Source organism: Gavia stellata, chromosome 4, assembly GCF_030936135.1.
Source record: "Gavia stellata isolate bGavSte3 chromosome 4, bGavSte3.hap2, whole genome shotgun sequence".
Classification (NCBI taxonomy): Eukaryota; Metazoa; Chordata; class Aves; order Gaviiformes; family Gaviidae; genus Gavia; species Gavia stellata.
The window spans coordinates 25,698,996-25,714,786 of record NC_082597.1 but is presented as its reverse complement, the minus strand read 5'-3'; the positions used below and the strand labels follow the sequence as shown (position 1 = coordinate 25,714,786).

At 35.2% G+C, this 15,791-nt stretch overlaps 1 protein-coding gene across 15 annotated transcripts in view; it reads right to left on the bottom strand.

Moving 5' to 3' along the window:
• CADPS2 (calcium dependent secretion activator 2) overlaps window positions 1-15,791 on the bottom strand; it is a 318,208-nt gene that overhangs the window by 102,082 nt on the left and 200,335 nt on the right. For 9 of the 15 annotated variants that reach the window (XM_059817284.1, XM_059817282.1, XM_059817293.1 and 6 more), the window contains exons 10-13: window positions 13,804-13,912; window positions 12,433-12,636; window positions 5,667-5,675; window positions 3,051-3,187 (exon numbers count right to left, since the gene is read on the bottom strand). In XM_059817284.1, the coding sequence (XP_059673267.1) occupies window positions 3,051-3,187; window positions 5,667-5,675; window positions 12,433-12,636; window positions 13,804-13,912 (459 nt within the window). The remainder of the gene's footprint in view (window positions 1-3,050; window positions 3,188-5,666; window positions 5,676-12,432; window positions 12,637-13,803; window positions 13,913-15,791) is intronic. The other 6 variants (XM_059817278.1, XM_059817286.1, XM_059817280.1 and 3 more) reach the window with 1 other exon arrangement.

Here is a 15,791-nt window from a genome sequence, read left to right as displayed (position 1 = left end):
CAGTTCTGAGTTACCGCTACTATGAAATATATGGTTTACAGAAACATGCTAATACATCCAAAGTCTGGTACAGGTTCAATTATATCAAAACCTAATATAAAATAAACTAACACTTCAAAATACTTAATTTTGTTTAAGTAATCAATTGTAAGCTACAAGAGAACATTTGGGTAATGGTGAGGGACTTTAACATGGCCAGTTAAAACACAGTTTCTGGATGGTCAGTTCCCCGTGACTGCAACTTTAATGTGAGAGAACCACAATTTGACCATTTATCCTGTTTCTTATGTAACATGTGTGCACTTTTAACAACTTATACTAGTAAAGAGATACAAAACTAGGTAGTTTGTTAAAAGCCACCTGAATAAGATGAGTATGATTTGACCTTAAATAATACTTAGATATTCTGGGGCATACTGAGGGCTTACTTGGACAGAGTCTTGATGAGACCAGAACAGCATAATCCTGCCACAGGCATGAAAAAAGTAGAGACTCCTTCCCACCACAAAATGAGTTCTTGAGTGAATGCAGAGTGTAAAAAAAATAATTGATTCTTGATGTAGAAATGTAAACCAGAAATGCCTTGATTGCTTTGCCTCCCAGTATGAAAAAAGATAGCACAGTGAGCTTCCAAAAAACAGCAGGGAGAAAAACATAAACCTTAGAAAACCACAGCTACTGCATAGCTGTTCTAAATACGCAATTTAATTTGTTCTTTTCTTAACTGTGGTGATATTTCCCTCTCATCATCCCTACCAAATGGTTAAGAGAGATTGAGGAACACCTGAACTCAAATACACAAATAACTCAGATAAGCAAAATGATTTTGCAAGTCATGAATTTATAACTTCAGTTTAGCAGCTGAAGACCAGTATTTCCCTATTGCTTGTGAATACTTCTGCGAGCTCAGATGTTTAATATTCATGCAAAATATCAGCCAAAATACTATTAAACAATACTCAAAAATATATTCACATTAGGTTTAAATCACCTGTGTTTTAACTTTACCAAAGGACTTGCATGAGACAGGAATTTAAATTTTATATTCTCCCCCAAGTCTTGAATTTAACATATTATTCGCAAACAAGAACACCTCAAAGTTATTTCATAGGTTTATTTGCTCCTGATTAATTTCTTTGAAGTCAATGTTTCCACCGCCTTTAAAGAGCTTCAGTTGTTTCTAGAGAACACTTAGCTTTATTACAGCACCCAGAACAGTACTCAGTATTTTAAACTAATATGCAGTCATGTTGCAATGGCTCATGTAGTTTACACAGTGTTTGCTAGGAAATATAGTATTCCATTGAAAGAAGAAAGAAAACACATAACAACTATATGCTACAGAGTATTAGATAACTGCATATTTTTTTTATTGTATAATTGCAAAAAAACAACAAAAAAGAAGCTCCTCAATACTGAGAAGAATGTAAAATTAAAGAAGTTTAGGTCATACAGTAATTTAACAGAACCATGCTTAATATAAATTCTTACCCATTTTTGTTTTTCTTTTTACAAGTTGTATGTGTGGTTACTCTATATATATTGAAATAAAGGGATGCATTGTTTCTAAAAATGATAGGAAATGAGCTGTTCAGGAAAGAAAAAAATCACACTTGTACGCTCATGTATTCTATTGCTACCTTGATATTCCCAATTTTTTTAATTAAAAAATACAGTTAAATATGCAATTTAACAAAAAATGATCACTCATTCTACTTATTAAAAGCTGAATTTTAAAAAGAACAATAAGAAATGCATCTGTTTTATGGTTGCTATAGCACTGTGTATCTCACCTAACCTCTTCTGAAAGTTCCTGATTTCAAGGTTGTATTAAGTGTCTTACTATATTATTATTATAAAAAAAGATTTTGACCCCAATGCACTGTTAGAAAGCTAACCATTTTCTCTTTGAGTGCCAATTACTTTGTACAGATGTACCTTCGGGCCTCTTCTTTGATTCAGTGTGCAACCCACGGACAGAAAATGAGTCCTTTAACTTTTTCTATACATACTTATCTGGTAGTATTTTAAAAAGGAAACAACTGTCATCAAATATTTTTTTTTGCCTTTTTTACACTTGCAAACAAACCTAAAAACCCTGTCATTATCTTTGCATTACATGACTAGTCAGATCAATGAAAAAAAAATAATAAAAAAAAGTTAACCTTTTTTGTTGCTGTTGGGATAGTAATGTGAAAAACATGTGCTATAAGGCATTTTAGGTCCTTAGTGAGAGATCACTATTTCAGACACTATATCAGGTGAAAAAGCCTCAGGAAGTTATAAGGTCTGACCCACGCAAACCTGTTTAACAAGTGTGTATAAACTGACGGACTTCCACAAAATTGTTGCTGGTTTTCCCTGCTGAAAACAAAACCAGAAGTTGCCCCATCCTCAACTTCTAGCCCCACAAAGCATAGAATAGAAAGTGTTATATAGGAAACTGCAGCTACAAATACTGAAGCACATTATGCCAATATCTTATCTTTTATAGCTGTCTCTGAATGTGAAAAACATTCATTTTGATACAGAGATCAAACTTTACTTGTTTTTGTTTAATAATTATACTCCCATTTGTTTTTTGCAATTCAGGTAATACATATATGCCCATATATCTATATTGCCTGTGGTTCTGCTTTCCTTCTTTTGGTGTTTTTCCTTCTTCACACCCCAGTGGAATGAAGAATTACAAGATAGGTGAAATGCCTGACGTGAGGTGACTGCATTTGTACCTTAAAATGCCTGTACAGGTGTCAGTAAATCCTACCACAGAAGCTCTTACCATTATCAAAACCTTCTGTTTTTATTCAAACCTCCACAGAGGACATGATAAATTTCAGCTGATAAAATCAGAGACAGTTTGGGTCTCTTTACTTTCTATTGAGTGGCACAGCAGCAGCTTGCAAGTGTATAATTTTCAAATTTGAAACCAATCGATTGGACCCTTTATTCCAACTACAACCGCAGCTATTGAATGAACTGGGAAGAAAGGACTACTTTGTAACAACTATATCTCACTTCTTTATATCTGTCTTCCAGCCAGTACTTACCAAACAAGAATAGGAGTCATTCAATCTGTGATCCAAGGTCTGCCTCTGAAGCAGTCTAAAGAGGGAAGCATGGTCAAATTTGCAGGGATTAGCAGAAATAAACTCATCCATGCCATGTTTCTGACCACGGTCTGTATCTGTTCATACAAAGGAAAAATGTGCAGAACAATACACGTGAATGTGTGTATGGATTTACAAACACAAGCGTACACATGGTATATAAGTCCCAATATATAAAATTTCTTGAAAATACCTCAAAGAAGAAATAAGTCACATAAGTAGATGCTTGCAGGTGACTTATTATAGAATGCTGGTTTTTAATCTGAAAATACTATTACTGAATTCTTTTTCTATCATACCAATCCATGGAGTGTAAGGGTGAAAAAAAGAATAGATTTGCTACCCACTGACAGATTAAACAAAATTTAGAAAGGCTACTGGAAAATACAACATACATTGTACATTAAAATAATTCTTAAAGCATGGTTTTCTAGTGGAGCTCTTCAAATGCTACAATTTACAAAACACTGTTATGAGTACAAAAAAAATGTATTCTATAATTTTCTGGTTTTCTGTGGCTCTCTTTCTAATTTTAGCAAAATAACCAAATAAATATCCTTCCCTCCATTGCAAAAAAATAAAAGGTTTATGCATTTATTTCTTCAGATAAGAAAGAGGATCTTTACTGCAGATCAAAGTACCACTCATAGAAATATTCATCATGGCTTGAAGCCTACTTCTCAAATGGCAAACTGGAGCAGAAATGAACACACTGGCTTGAGCTAGGTCATTTCCAGCCTTCTTTTTGTACTCAGCTTTTAATGAGACAAACCTTAATGTAGTAATGGCAAAGAGCTCCTTCAACCTTCCAGCAAAGAGTGGTGAAAAAGGGAGCAGCATTTTTGTGTAAATACGTCGAGAAAACATACCATGCCCAAATGGCACTTCAATCAAAGGCCCAAATTTATTGTTCTTCACAGATTGCATCTTTCAACGCCTTTAAACCCCGCGGGTTTATCAAAAGAGAAGCTCTAGTGATTGCTTTCATTAATGCTATGTTTTGTCAAAGTCCTCAATGTGAATTATCTATCAAGTATAGACAGAAAAAGCCTTACAGTGCCCAAAAGGACTAGTTATGTATTAGCACATTAGCTGTCTTGGATTCTATAGACTGTACTGGGGTGAACAGTCCTATCAACTTAAAAATTGACTTCCCCTTTCAATAGGGTCTTAGCTCTTTGTTCCTTTAAATTCAAACCTAGGTCTTTTTATATTCGTTACTAGAAAAGTATAGATCTAAGTGTTTCCTAAATGCAATTTTGAAAACCTGCATAGTACAAACCTAAAATTTCTAAAGAAAAGGAGACAAAAGTTTATTGATTAAACCCAATTACAGAGTCAGGTTCATAATAAAACTCAATATTGATCTGTGGGCATGATGCTAACATAATCAGTCACATTTAGAAATTTAGCCCCAGATCATATTGATCCATGTCAAGTCCAACTTTCAGCTGTATTTGTGGATGGGAGAATTATTTAATTCAAGCTGAAGGATCTGCAGCATCACATCCTGGAAAGATGCAGAAACTAATTCATATCACTTGGCTTTGCATTGTCAAAGCAAGAGTCACATCCATGTGACAGATTTCACCAAGGTGAAAGTAACAAATAAACAGTATGACAATACATCGATGGTGTAAGGTATGAGACCATCATCCCAGAGTAACAGCAGCATATATTTTTAATGGTTTAAGGATCAGTAGCATATGTGATTACATAGATTAACAATATTTCCGTGAGCATTAGACTAGCCTATCATTAATGACAAACTTATTTTTGATATAGGTACATGAAATACTCTCTCTTAATTAGTGCAATTTAAATGTATTTAAACACATGAATTCAAAGATAAACTACTGATATCAACACAACTACATTACTGAAAGTACTAAACGACAACGTGAAGTTATCTATAGTTTCCAAAATTATCCACACACAGATAAGTTTTCCAAACTCAATACTTTTAATGTGTTAAGTCACTGGTTTCTACATTTCTTGTAAGTTTTCCTTCGTATACAGATACCTGATTTATCAAGCTGTTATTCACAATAAGACAGGTGACAGAAAAGAAAAGGATTAATATTTCTTTCTGCCATTGGTCTCAAATTATACATGGCTGAATTTTTCTTAAATTAACTGGCTTGATTTTTTTCTCTGGTTAACAAGAGAAAAATACAAGATTCCCCTTTTTTAAAAGAAAATCTGTGTAAGTACTGAAAACTAATGAAGCATTTTGAAATCAGGAGACTGGATGTTGCAAATGGAACAGATTCAACATTCTGTTACAGTCATCCAGATGATCAGAATGTGTAAGGTGACCTATGGAATACAACGCAGCTTGTGAAAGCAGAATCTGCTATTACATAATTTGGGCAAAATAAGCAAAAATATTTATTTAAAAATATAAATACTTGCTAGATTTAATTCTACAGAAAGATCCATGACTGATCACCATCTTTTTAAGTGAATCAAACAATACAAATAACATTGTCAAATAGTGACAGAAGATCTGTTACAAAAGATATTCTATCAGCAGAAAAACAATTAAAAACTTACCTTTGCCAGCTGTAGGCAAGCAGGAAATAATAGAAAAACAGATCTAGTGTAATACATTACATTACATTTTATTTTACTGTTATGATATACCTACAAGAGAATGGGTAAATATTTTTGAAACAAAATAGATTTTTTAAAAAAAAATAAGAACTTGATCAAAGATTATGAGGAATTCATAAATGTTATATGACTGTGATTTAAAAATTATTTAACAAGCACTCTACTTTTAAAAATTCTTAGAGTGATTGTATTTTTCAAATTCCTACACAAATGAGCTTTAGATGTCCTGTTCAAGCTACATGCAAATGCAAAAGACAGAAAGAGTGCTATATTGTGATATACAGTTAGGAAAAAATACAATTCCATTTTATTCTCTACATTTTCTTGATCTTTGGAAATATTGGGAAGATATTTGGGGAGAACTTTGAAGCAGTAATACTTCTGCTTTTTCACAATCCATTTTCTTCCCTTCTTAACGGAATTTGTTATCCTGTTTTCAAGTTGCCTCTAACTCAAAGTCATTGTTTTGGCTGCTATTTCCATGTTAAACTGTCTGTTTCAGGTTGCATATTTATTTTGCCTTTTGGAAACTGTTAGCCAAAAAAATACCAATTTTTTTTGGATCAAGGTAGGACATATATATATTTTAAAACCATGGTAAAAACTTACAAAAGCTATTGCAGGAGTTTTAGCAAATTCTTTGGATGTTCTTTTAGACAACAATATTAATTTTGGCAGAATAGCATCCTGAATATGCCTTTTGCCATCTTTGCAAGAAACTTCCAATTTTATTCCAGCTGCAAAGGCTATAAAAATCATCACATCCTCAGTGACTCAGTAGAGTTGAGTGAATTAAGACTACCAAGAATTCCATGTTTATGGCTCATGCGCAAGTGGTTCCAAGTGGTAACCAAATCACTAGGCATTATCTCTGCCCCATTGCAGCCCAGAAGCAAATATACGTTTTCTGTGGCATTTACTCTGTGCTAGGGCAAACTACGGGAACTGGCCTTGCAAAGTGGTGACCTCCTCCCTTTTGTGGCTCTCAGTGACATCCCTGCTTGAGTTTAAGCATCGTGGAAGCAATTTGAACTAACTCAGGCAGGCAGGAAAGAAGAGCAGATAGAGACAAGAAATCTAGTATTGTAGGGATTAAAAAGATTTAGAGACTGGGAGTAGTAGGGTAAGAACTATGACTCTGATACAGAAGAGGCTGGAACTGGTTGGATGAAGATGAAGGCGCACATGCTCTTTGCAAAAGACAGTGGCAAGACATGCATTACGTTCCTTCAAGTGCCACTCCATACAGATAGTGACAGCTTACTTTGGGAACATTTCAACTCCTGATCATTGACCAGGACTCCAAAGTGCTACATGCTTAGAAACACAGGCCAAAGAGACAATCTGTGCCCCCAGAACCTTATTATTTAAATATCAGACAATGAAATAACAGATGGAGACAAAGTGGCAGAATACGAGACAGCAGCTGGCCCATGTGGCCCAACCGTCAGGCTGGGGATAGCACACTGATGGACTGCCAGTATTTTGCCAAAAGATAGATTTGAAGAGGATACTAATTAGTTTTTGCATGTTTCTGAGTAGCACGGGACACAGCATAAAGGTGACTTACTGACTGCCTAAGGTGGTGGAGGCCAGTGTTAACCTTTTCTTTCTAAAAGGGAGATGGAGGCAGTTGGAGGCAAGCAGGAATGGGACATGAAGGGGAATGAAGGAACATGCAGGGAAGGTGGAGTTACTCCACTCTTCCAGGTGTCAAAGTGTATGATGGATATAAAGATGCCAAACCTGCTGAGAAAACTATGTCAAATGAAAAAATATCTTTTATTTCTGTTCATTTCTAAGAGATTTAATTAATTGAACATACAGATACAAACATCTCAGAACTACTTTAAAAGAACTGCTTTACAAGAACGTTACCAATTATTCCAAAACTGAGCAATGCCACCATAAGGTTAAGCAGTGGTATTTCTTGTGAGTATGTATTATGACACCAGCGCCTTAATATTAATCATATTCTGGTTTTCCCACAGACTCTCTGATGTAACCAGTTCAAAGATTGAGAGTGATACAAATAACATTTCAAAGAGATATGAAATTCATAATTTATTCCCATACCATTAAACTATGATAGGGAGAGAAATTTTATAGCACTTATGATCGGTATATCCAAATAGATTGAAAATGTTAATGTTGTATTTTCATGACTAATCCCAAAGCATTTCTTCATTTGGCAAATTGCCTGCACTTTCTTCTTGATTACACAACACTTGACTGCTCCACTTGGATGATTTAAATGTCCACACAGGCTTCCTCTATTGGTCAGATCGATGTTTCATTTGGAAATGTCTTCAACTTTGCTGTCATTGGATTGATGTCTTGTAATACCTATGTATGGCCTATGTATTTGACTCCTTTTGCTACTCCCTTGCTACTTAATAAATAGGATTTGATGTTTTATATATGGGCTCTAAACAGCATGACAACTGTTATAATTGGTCTCTGCAAAATCTCAAATTATTTTCCTTTTGTGAGCTGTTTTGATAAATGACATCATTCCAAAAGAGAGATGAGGAAAACTATACATCTCAGATCAAATGATTCCTTACCTAACTTGGTTTTCCAGTATCTAACTTGGTTTTCCAGTTTCTGTCTCTCTCCTTTCATCTCTGCATATATTTTCACAGAGACACCATCTCTGAACTCGTGGTGGTATAAGACCAGAATGATGTTTGGCTTTGTGTTGCTTCATTAAGACATGACAATCCCCTCATGTGCTGCTGTTACTCCTTTGTTATGACCGAGTTATTAACAGTGGTCATCACTTCAGCAGCCTTTCTAACTGCGTGAATAGATGTCCTAATACACTGCTCATGAAGAAAGGGATTGCCCCCTGCCCCTTTTTGTGACTCAGATGAATCTATTTTTAATTGGTGCTTTCCCTGAAACATTCATGTCCTTGGGATACTTCTGGCTTTTCTACAATTATGCATTCTTAAATACTCTGTCCTTTGCATTATAGCACGCTTATTCAGAATAATGGAACTGAAGGGCAGTCTCTTTTTCTCAGTCATTGCTGACATGAGCCTGTCTTCACTTTCGGAGCCACCTAATAATGCAGAAGTGCAGTACCAATTTGATTTACTTAGAAATTAAGAAATTGGCTAGTATTAATTTTAGAAGTTGTACTGGTACAATAGTAGTTTGATTCCAGCGTCACACTTAAATGCGTATTTACCTGACTGGTAGTATAGAATATCAATTTTCTTCTAAATGCCCTACATGAATGATCCTAAACTGCCATACAGCATCAAGAAGAGAGTGCACATTCAGATCAGTTAGAGAGCTGTAGGTTGGCCTTTTGGAGTTCTGCTGCTGTGCACACGCAAGAGCAACATTTCCATTTTCTGCATTTGTGATAATTGCTGTAAAGATCAGTCAGACCCTGGGTGTCTGATTATAATCACGTTTAGTTTCTTTTCAGGAGTTCCTGATGTGTTTGTTTTGATCCAGCTCTGAGGTGGTTGGATCTCGTTCATGTCATTTTAAGCACTCTTTTGTACAAGGAATTATCTTATGTCGAACAAGGCACCAATAACTGCAAGAAATACAGCCTTTTTCATACAAAAGGAATCTCTTACTCCTTCCTTTCTACTACTTTCTTTTATACAAAAGGAGTTAATGGTATAGATCACAGGAATAATTACACCACAGCTTAAAAAACCTCTTAAAGAATTTTCAACTCAAGAATGTAGAAAACAGTAGAGGCTGTGAAAACAAACTGTCATTTATTGTCATGCACACATATCACTTGATTAAAAATGTTAAATATTTAATGAAATGCGTGCACTTTCCTAAGTTGCCATTTTCAGCTAATAATGAAACACTAACTTTGGAGGGTAGAATTTTGCCTACAAGGCAATTGAAGATGGAAATGTTACAATTTATTTCTAGCAAAAAATTAACTTTAATACAGCTAGGTATGTGACATTAATCATCATCTGATGTTTTAGTTTCTTTAATGACAGTTTTCAGTTGCTTTTCTTATCTATCAAGAGAATTTCAGGGTTACAGAAGATATTTTATAAATACAATATATAAAAAACCTTGAAACATGTCTCCTTATGTTGGTTTTCCCTACATCCAGCAGTTTGAAGACATTTAAATTTTTCCAAGTTATTGAAAGCTCTTTTATCAGGATGAGTGAGTTGCATTTCTTACCTTCCTAAAGGTTGAGGAAGATGGGGACAGACTTTCAAGCTTTGAGTATTATTAAAGGACATTTCTTTTGCAAAGACCTGGTTTGTTTTCTGTTTTATGTATGTGGAGGGGGATTGTGTGACACACTTTTAAAACTAAAACAATATGATCTTGCATTGGCGGGAAATGGTTACATGGCATATTCATTGGAAAATAAGATACATAAAAAAGTAGTTGACAAATTCTCTGGTCATAACTGTATTATTTCCTAATACTAAAAATGTCTCATAACAAAGAAGAAAAAAAAGGAAATTAATTTCACTTAAAATATACACTAGCTCTCAAGTACTCGGTGTTACATCTTGGCTAAAAATAAAATACTCTCAACTTTGTACAAACATTTGTCTAGGGCAAAACAAAATTAACTTCTTAGGAAACTGAGCGTATTCAAATCTGATAAAAGGTCAGATATAGATTCTTCATAGGAGCAAAATTATGCCCCAAGAAAATCAGTACAGTATATGTAAATGAAGCAGGAATCTTAGAAAATTACCGAAGGCTGTATCTGTAAACCCTAATTCTTGCAGTTAAAAACTGGTTCATTTCATTATGGTAATTTCTACCTCAAGTGGAAAAAGAGAAAGATTAAAATTTTCCTCATGCAGGCAGAGCTGGAGGTATTACAGAAATCAGTCAAACATTGATTCTTTTAGAACTAAACCTCATATTAAGTTAAATATCACAAGTTACTCTATTGCAAATAATTCTATGAATTAATTACAAAATACCAGCATTGAAGTGTATGAAAACCAAAGGCAAATAATAATTTAACCACAGAGTTTTGGTTTATATACAGTTCAGTCATATCAGTTTGTGCAAGTTGATACATAAGCATGACAGAAAAATATGTTATATTTTGAGGCTTTTGAGCTTCCCTTAAACTGTCATTAAAAGAAACTTTATTTTTAATATGGTTTCCACCTAAGAATTGTAGTCATCCTAACTATATAAGGTAATATCAAGATATGTCAATCTTGTTTAATTCTTTACCACTATCAGTAATTTTCTCTCAGAAAACATAATTTCCATTTATCCAAACTTGTAATTGTTCTTTGTACCTCTTTCTTTCCATAATGTTCCCTGCCCTGTGGTCAGTGTTTTCTAGTTGCATTCACTTCCATGTAAACCCTGTGTTCAAGAAGAGGAGTAATTCCTTGGCTACTTCTGACTATGGTCACTTATTTTGTGGTAACTGATGCACACGAAGAATAAATGTTAGGACGGGAACACAGTGAACTCCCAGTACCCAGCCCAGATCCAGGTGACTGGGAGGAGGTGAGCAGAAGCACTCCTTGGCTATTGTCCCACCTTTGCTTTTGCAGTGTTACTTACATTCTGCAAAATACTTTACCTTAACACCCCCCGGGTTGAACAGTTAGTTCACCCTTCCAAATTGGTTCAGATTAAGAATTCAACAGATGTCAGTGCTTTTGTGAGATAAACCATGGTTTTTTCAATGTTCTTGACAGCTCAGTCAGGATTTTAGATAACTATTACTGAGTTTAATGAGCACATTTTACTGTCTTCTAATAGCATAATGATAAAAGATTAGAGGATGAATGGAAGACTGTGAGACCAGGTGATAGCAGGACTGAAGGAGGAGAATGGTTTTGGGTCAACTTGCTATAGATTTTAGATATTAAACCAAGTTGAGTCTAAAACATGTGTCTCCCTTTTATCGCTCTACATATACAGATATATGATAAATTGTATACAGTCCAACGATGTTGTAAACATTTGATGGGTATTACAAAAATCCTGAATTGCACTAGTTTTATAGGATAGAAAATTTGCTTCCCTCAGCCCCTGAAACAAACAAAAAAAAATCATATATGCTTCATATGTGCAGGTACCTACACAACAGAACACTTTCAAAGAAGATGAAGATTTCAAAATATGGTTAATATATGCCATCTACCTTGACTTTCTTTGAAACAATATTTTGCTCAAAGAAAGATGAGGAAAACTTGAACTTGATTTTTTTTTTTAATTTATACGTAGTTTAATATTCCATTGAAGGGTGCAAAAATCCAGCAGCCCATCTAGTGCCTTTCAGCTCCCAATGTACTCTCTGCATTACAATTTTTAGATAACTAATGTATACAGTGTATGATAAAGCTGACCTAAATCTATAAAATTCTGAGAATAGATTGATGGTTTTCTATTCAACACTACACTGGCTGGCTACTGAAAAATATAATGTAAACCAAACACGATCTCCATGGTAATATGTGGGTCAACTGTAATGAATATGAAGCTAATTGCTGTATTTTCATGGATTATAATAAAAATAATGACCTGCAAGTCAGGATTTCCCTGGCTGGTAATAATAATCTGAGTTAAAGAGCTTCTGGCTAACAATAAACTGCTATGCACATTTCCCTAGTGAATGAGTTCTGCTTAATTAAACTTCATTGAGGGAGCTGCTACATATTTTACCAACTAAAACCAAAACCAAAGCCACAAAAGAAAAAGAAAGCCAACTTACAAAGTGGGGATATATCTGTGTTGACGTTTCCTCCTTTAGGATTCATCTTTTGAGCTTGACTTGCAGGAATAGGCTTATATGATTGACCTGTGGCTCTGTACATGGCTTGAACCCAGAGTATTCTATCCTGCTCATCGTCACTGGCAAATATCACCGTATCGCCTTCTTTAACAGCATTGAAAAACATGCAACCACCCTGGAGACCTGGAGCAGGAAATAGGAAGGTAATCTTAATAAATACAAGTTACTTCTAAATCACCATCACTTTTTACTATATTATTGGTTTTCCTCTGTGTGCGTGCATGTGGGGGGCTGTGTGTGTTAAAATATTTTATAGATATTTATGACCTAGAAATATGATAAACTCCAGAGCTATACGGATCAAATGGTAATACATGGAAGTAACATGAGTAGAATAAATATAGAAGTCACAGGAGAAAATATTTCCATAATTCCATTTCCAATTCAATTCCAATTTATTTCGTGTTCATCTTCGTGTCACATGCTATTTTGCATTTCTCTAACATACCCTCCTTCTAGGCTTCATTTTCTTAGCGGGAAGTTCCTGCCAACTTTATCTCTTCTTGAACAGAGGCAGCTCCATACCTCTTAATCAGTGTTGCTGCTCCTTTCTTGGTACCTTTTTCTCATTCCAGTGTTTTGTTCTGAGAGCACGTAACCAGTACAGCACACACCAGTCAACGTGGCTGCACCAGGGATTTTTTTATGACAACATTACTTTGGCTTTCCAAACACCTTCTGAGCATTGTTCACCTTCTCAATTATTCTAAACATCAAGCCAATGTTTCCAAAGATCAATCTTCAATATCTTAGAAGTCTCTTAAATTCATAATCCTCCACTGCTAAGGTAGAGTAGAATCATTTTTCTCTACAGGTGTAACTTTGATTTCCCTCTGCCATTTTAATACTAACTTGTGTAGATTTTTCTGATATCTTCAAATTTATTTTTGATTAATTTGAGTAATTTCTCTTTAGCAAGCACTGTCATCATTCACCTTCTTTTCTAAGTCATTTATGAATATACTTCACAGCACACTGACAAATGACTCCACCATCAAAAATAGAGAGAAAAGGGAAAGACTGACAAGAATTCATGATTTTTTCCTTGTATCATACGTGGACTTACAATGTTTCAGGCAATCTTAGTGTAAGTTTATTGTTCGTTCTTCTTACAACAAGCTTCTTTCTAAAAGCATGATTTTTCACACTAGAAAATCCTAGTGGAATAATTGCAAAACCTTCAGATGCTGAAAAAAAGAACCTTGGGTTTGTTTGCTACTAGATCAAAACGAACAAATTGAATCAGCTGTTTTACACAAACATATCGTACTTCAAAATCATGAAAAGTACCTGTGTGAGGAGCTGTATAATCCACAGTGTATCCTTCGAGTTGCATCAGTTCCTGAGGCTCAGATTTCTTTTCTCTGTAACTGCACATTGCAAATGTGTATTGGCTAACCTAAATAAGAAAGGACTTCTTAATTGCTGAATTCCATTCCAGAGTTATATAACACACGTACCACTGTTTAAATTAGCTTTCAGTTGTGCTGAAGAAATAAACCCCATTTTTTTTCCAGAAATATTTACAGTGTAAACTTCATGTTTTTTCTCCTTCCTGCCAAAAGGAAGGAAAAAAAAAAGCCATGAACACATCTCTCTGCAGTTTCCTGAAACACAATGTATTTTGGGGTGTTGCTTTATGAAAAATTGAAAGGAAGCAAATTAGGTTCTGGTAGGGAAAATACTTGGTACTGTGGTACTGACCAAACTTCTCAGTCTACTGTGTGAGAAAAAAAGTCCTCTATTTCAAGAAGCTGGGAAAAAAAAAATACTGTTTGCATAAGGAGTGCCACAATTATCATGCAGCTGGAAAGATGAATGCATAACCTAGCCAACTCTAGTTAAAGATGGTAAGTACCAGAAACTTCAGTTTGATTTTATAGTCTAATTTCTGCATCTTTTGCACCTGTGTTCACACCCATTTCCAGGTTGCTTGGCTCACTGGATACAGTACTGTGTAGGCCAAGCAGCTTGCAGCTGGCACGAACAACATCAGTTACGTCTCATCAAGTACAATTATTAAAAAAATAATAAAGCAGTAAGAAGAGAATCTGTCATCATGTTGTTTAAGACTCCCTAGACAGAATAGAGAGTGATAAGAAGAGCTGAGGAAAAAGTGACTGGAAAGATAAAGGAATGTAACGGCTGGGAGAGAAAAGAAATCACTGAAACAAAACTGATGTTCCCAGCCTTAAATGAAGAGCTGGAAAGACAATAAAAGGTGACCAGAAGAAAGAGCTTGTGAATCTGTTGAACACTTAAAACTTAAGGGAACTGAATTTACATGGGTCTCTGAAACTTTTGTCTCCAAGGACTGTAGCATACCTGGCCAACTGACTTGCTTTGAACTATAATATAATTTCTTAGATCTGTAAAATTATGCAAGGATCTAAGGATAGGCAAGGAGCTTGTCTCATAGACGATGGACCATCTTTAGTTCAGTTGCTGACTGTTCAGCTGTTACCTAGATTTATTGCTTTGGGTACAACTTCAGGAGTGTTGTGATCCTATCTGAAGTAAAATTTTGACAGCTGATTTAAGCTTCATTCATATATTCACTGGTGCTGTACCTGCACAGCACTCCACCTCAAAGTCCAGTGCCTTCAACTGCTATTGACGGAAGATTTTTGACTCTCTGTAAAAGAGTGATATTTTTGGAAAATAAGGATAGAAGGTGTGATTATTATCCGCACAATGGTCTAAAAATATTTCCTTATTTTAAGTATTTGGGGTTTTTTTGAAACAGGATTATGCTGTGCTATGTGCATGCAGTGTATGGTGACTGAACATCCTCTGCCACGCCACGTACAAGAGAAAGGAACAAGTGTTAACAGCTCTCTCTGCAAAATTACCGTCGGGCCTCAAATGCTAAACTGATGTCTCCAGAACCACAGCAGAAGTCTACAGCTGACAGAAATTAAACATAGGTATTCCAGTTTAATTGAAACATTAGTTAAGCAAAGGCAGTTTTATAGGAGATAAGAATTGGAGAGACACTGTTAGGAAACTAAAACTGAGTGCCAGCTTTCCACATCAAATTCAGTACATTCACTTAAGTGGGCTGTGCCAAGGAGACAGAGCTAAATATAAATAAACACAAAAACCAATCTAGCTCATCACTTTCAGAAGTTCTGATTTTCAGGCCAGAAGGGACTTTTACAACCAGCTAGCCTGTCCTCCAGCATGACACACACGACAGAGTTTCACTTCACTGTTTGTGCATTGAGCCCATAGTTTTGCTAGCATTTATAGTATGTATTTTAGAAAATACTGCATTT